This window comes from Fulmarus glacialis, unplaced genomic scaffold (genome assembly GCF_000690835.1).
Source record: "Fulmarus glacialis isolate BGI_N327 unplaced genomic scaffold, ASM69083v1 scaffold16911, whole genome shotgun sequence".
NCBI classification, from domain to species: Eukaryota; Metazoa; Chordata; class Aves; order Procellariiformes; family Procellariidae; genus Fulmarus; species Fulmarus glacialis.
In genome coordinates, this window is record NW_009194891.1 from 25,651 (window position 1) to 28,574 (window position 2,924).

General features: G+C 40.1%; 1 protein-coding gene across 1 annotated transcript in view; it reads right to left on the reverse strand.

The window, feature by feature from the left end:
* ATP5J (ATP synthase, H+ transporting, mitochondrial Fo complex, subunit F6) overlaps window positions 1-2,615 on the reverse strand; it is a 3,875-nt gene extending 1,260 nt beyond the window's left edge. The window contains exons 1-2 of the mRNA XM_009587927.1: window positions 2,437-2,615; window positions 1,076-1,200 (exon numbers count right to left, since the gene is read on the reverse strand). Of these exons, the coding sequence (XP_009586222.1) occupies window positions 1,076-1,200; window positions 2,437-2,606 (295 nt within the window). The 5' untranslated portion in view covers window positions 2,607-2,615. The remainder of the gene's footprint in view (window positions 1-1,075; window positions 1,201-2,436) is intronic.
* Between the last annotated feature and the right edge of the window lie 309 nt (window positions 2,616-2,924).

Sequence of the window (2,924 nt, forward strand, 5' to 3'; positions counted from 1 at the left end):
TCCCTCCACAGGAGGGCTGAGAACAGAGACAGCGTTTTTCACCCTTTTTTAAATATGTTGTCACAGAGGCACCACCAACATTGCCGACTGGCTCAGCTGTGTCCTACAGTGGGTCCCTTTTGGAGCTGGATGGAACGGGCTCTGCCCGATGACACCCCCTGGCCTCTCCTGACAGAGGCCACCCCTGCAGCCCCCCACGTAAACCAAATACACTGGCACGTTCAAAAGACTGCTGAATCCCAGCTACCAGCTCCTTACAGCTTATGAGGAAGACAGCCTACCCCCCGCAAAACCTGACTTTAGCTAAAACTGCTTGTGAGTAATGAAGACTTTGAGTTGTACTTACATAAGCAAGCAAAAGAAACAAAGAACTATAGAAAGGACCCTGTCCGCAAAAAAACTGTTGCCTTTATATCCTAAGGCAGACAGAGTCTGTGCAGTTTCTTTGCACTCTTGCATTCTTGATAAACCAATCATCACAAGCATTCTTCTTGTCATAATCGATCTGGGTAGTATGAAAACATGCTAACACAAGCTTAGAGCAGTTAAACAGAAGTCATATCCAAATAACTGAAGAAAAAGGTTTAATATAATTTAGTCACAAAGTAATCATAAGTAACTAAGTTCTATATTCATTTTCTGAAATCACTTTCCAGATGAGCTTACAAAATTTACAAATTGCAGTTTGGATGACATAGACAACTGGTTTTCAAATTATAGCCTGCTGACCTCTTTGGGAAGATGAGAACCAAATATAACAATAGGCCCTGGGCTATTTCTGTTTGGGCTATTTCTTTAGGGTCTGTAAAGGGTAATTAAGATAGCCTGATCTGACTGCAAGTTTTGTTAAGCATCAGTATAACCAAGCACACATCTCTACTGGAAAAAGCAACTAATCAAAAAAAGGAATTAGACAGAATTGAATGTGAACTGTGCAAAAGTAAGGAGATTCACTGAGGGCATCTTACATGAAATTAATGGTCCAAATAAAAACTAAATGGGAATTAATTAAGAAAACCAGTCAGTGAACATGTCCTTACGTGCAATTAGAAATTCAGTAAGACTGTTAACTCACCCTCAAATTTAAATTCTGGAAACTTGGTTAGATCTCCCTCACCGTACGCCCGTTGAAGTCTAGCAAGGGATTCATTCATGTCTTTCTGAAACTCGGGGCCTGCATCAACAGGCCCTCCAGCTTGCCTAAAAAACATTAAAAGTTCTGATTAACAGTTCAGTTCTGAAGTTTCTTATGGAAGTTCTACACTTTCATGGCCATTTATGAATTAAAAACCTTTCTGACAACCAACTAAAGCAAACCATTTAAAATATTTCCGAAAGTCAAGATATGACACACTTTAGGGCCTACTTACCTTACACATAAACAAGGTTCTCAGGGTAAAGTACAGACTTTCTACAATGGGTGATGAAAATCCAAGCTACAGAGGTAGCCTTTTGAGACATAAAACTACACTGAGTATCCAGGCTTTCAGCACTCTTAGTTTCACTTGTTCCAGGTGTGATTTCCTAACAAAATTGTGATTTGTACCTCTGCTATTTCTGAATTGGGGATCTTGGTTAGTAAAGCTTAACTGTTCTTGCAAAGAGAACATGTTTTGAATACTGAGCAAGCAAAAAACCCAAGAGACAGGGCACCTTGCATTCATATCGATTCAGACAGGAATTTCTTGGGATACAAATATAAAATAATTAAAATAGTAACTCTTTAGATTATCAGTGCTCAGATGTACCAACACAGATATCATTTATGATTGGTAAAGCCACCAAAAATATGCCTCCTTACACAGGCTAGTTTGTAGGTGTGGAAACAGACATCTTCCTCCACTAGAACTAAGCAGTGGCTTATTTCATTCCGAAGAATAATTCCCAAAATAAACTACATAGATTTACTATAGTTTTAGTTTCCTGTTAAGTGCTTCATTCAAACATTACAAGAATCTAAGATTCCATGATGTTTAATGGATCAGCCTCACAGTTCCATTAATTCTCAATTGCTTTTGGAGGCTATTTCCATTCAGCTTCTGAAACAAGGCTGAAGGATAGCCGTTTTCCCCAGACAAAAAAAAGGGGTGCTCCCCCCCCCCCATTTACAGAGCACATAGATGGGTAAAAATTACCATGATGGTATGTTCACATAGTATGCAAAAAAACTTAACTGAGTGCCTTAACTGCCCAAGAAGAATGACATCAGCTTTACTTTTTTTTTTTTTTTTTTTCTTAGAGAGGAAAGAATGGACATTTTGTGTCAGGTACGCAAGAATAAGCCTTCTCACTTGTGACACTATCAATAAGTGTTGCAGGAAAGCATAACGTAAGTATTTAGAGACTAACCTACAAAGCTAGCATATTTTAGCATTCGTCAAAATCAATGTTTTTCCCCCTTTTACCATCAGCCCTAAAATAATTTCCTTTACTCACTTGCTCTTTGTGTTGTATTCTCTGATCTTGTCCAAGAAGAGTTTCTGAACTGGATCGAGCTCTTTGGTCTTATTAAAGACAATAGCAGAAAGCCCTATGTTTCTGCGCAAGTGAATGGAAACAGCGGAGCGAAAAACGGAAGAAAGTCGCAGAATCTGGGTCAGAATCATGATGACACTCTTTTAGCTTAAAAAAAAAAAAAGTCAAAAGAGAAACACATAATTAGTTAACTCCTTCCTCAATGTAAATGCGTAAAGAAGTAAAAATTTAGTTCAGAGATGAGCTTTAAACCAGAAAGGACATTTAAACCAGCACGCGATCCGGGGCGAAACCTCGAGGGCCACCCACGCCGAGGGGCGCCGTGCCGCCGAGCAGGCGGCCACGCGTCCCCTTCCACCGCGCACTGCGACCGACCTCGCTCCCACCGCCACGGGGACACGCGGGGAATTTCAGGTTTTGCCTTGTTTGAGGAAAAAGTAACAACTTTA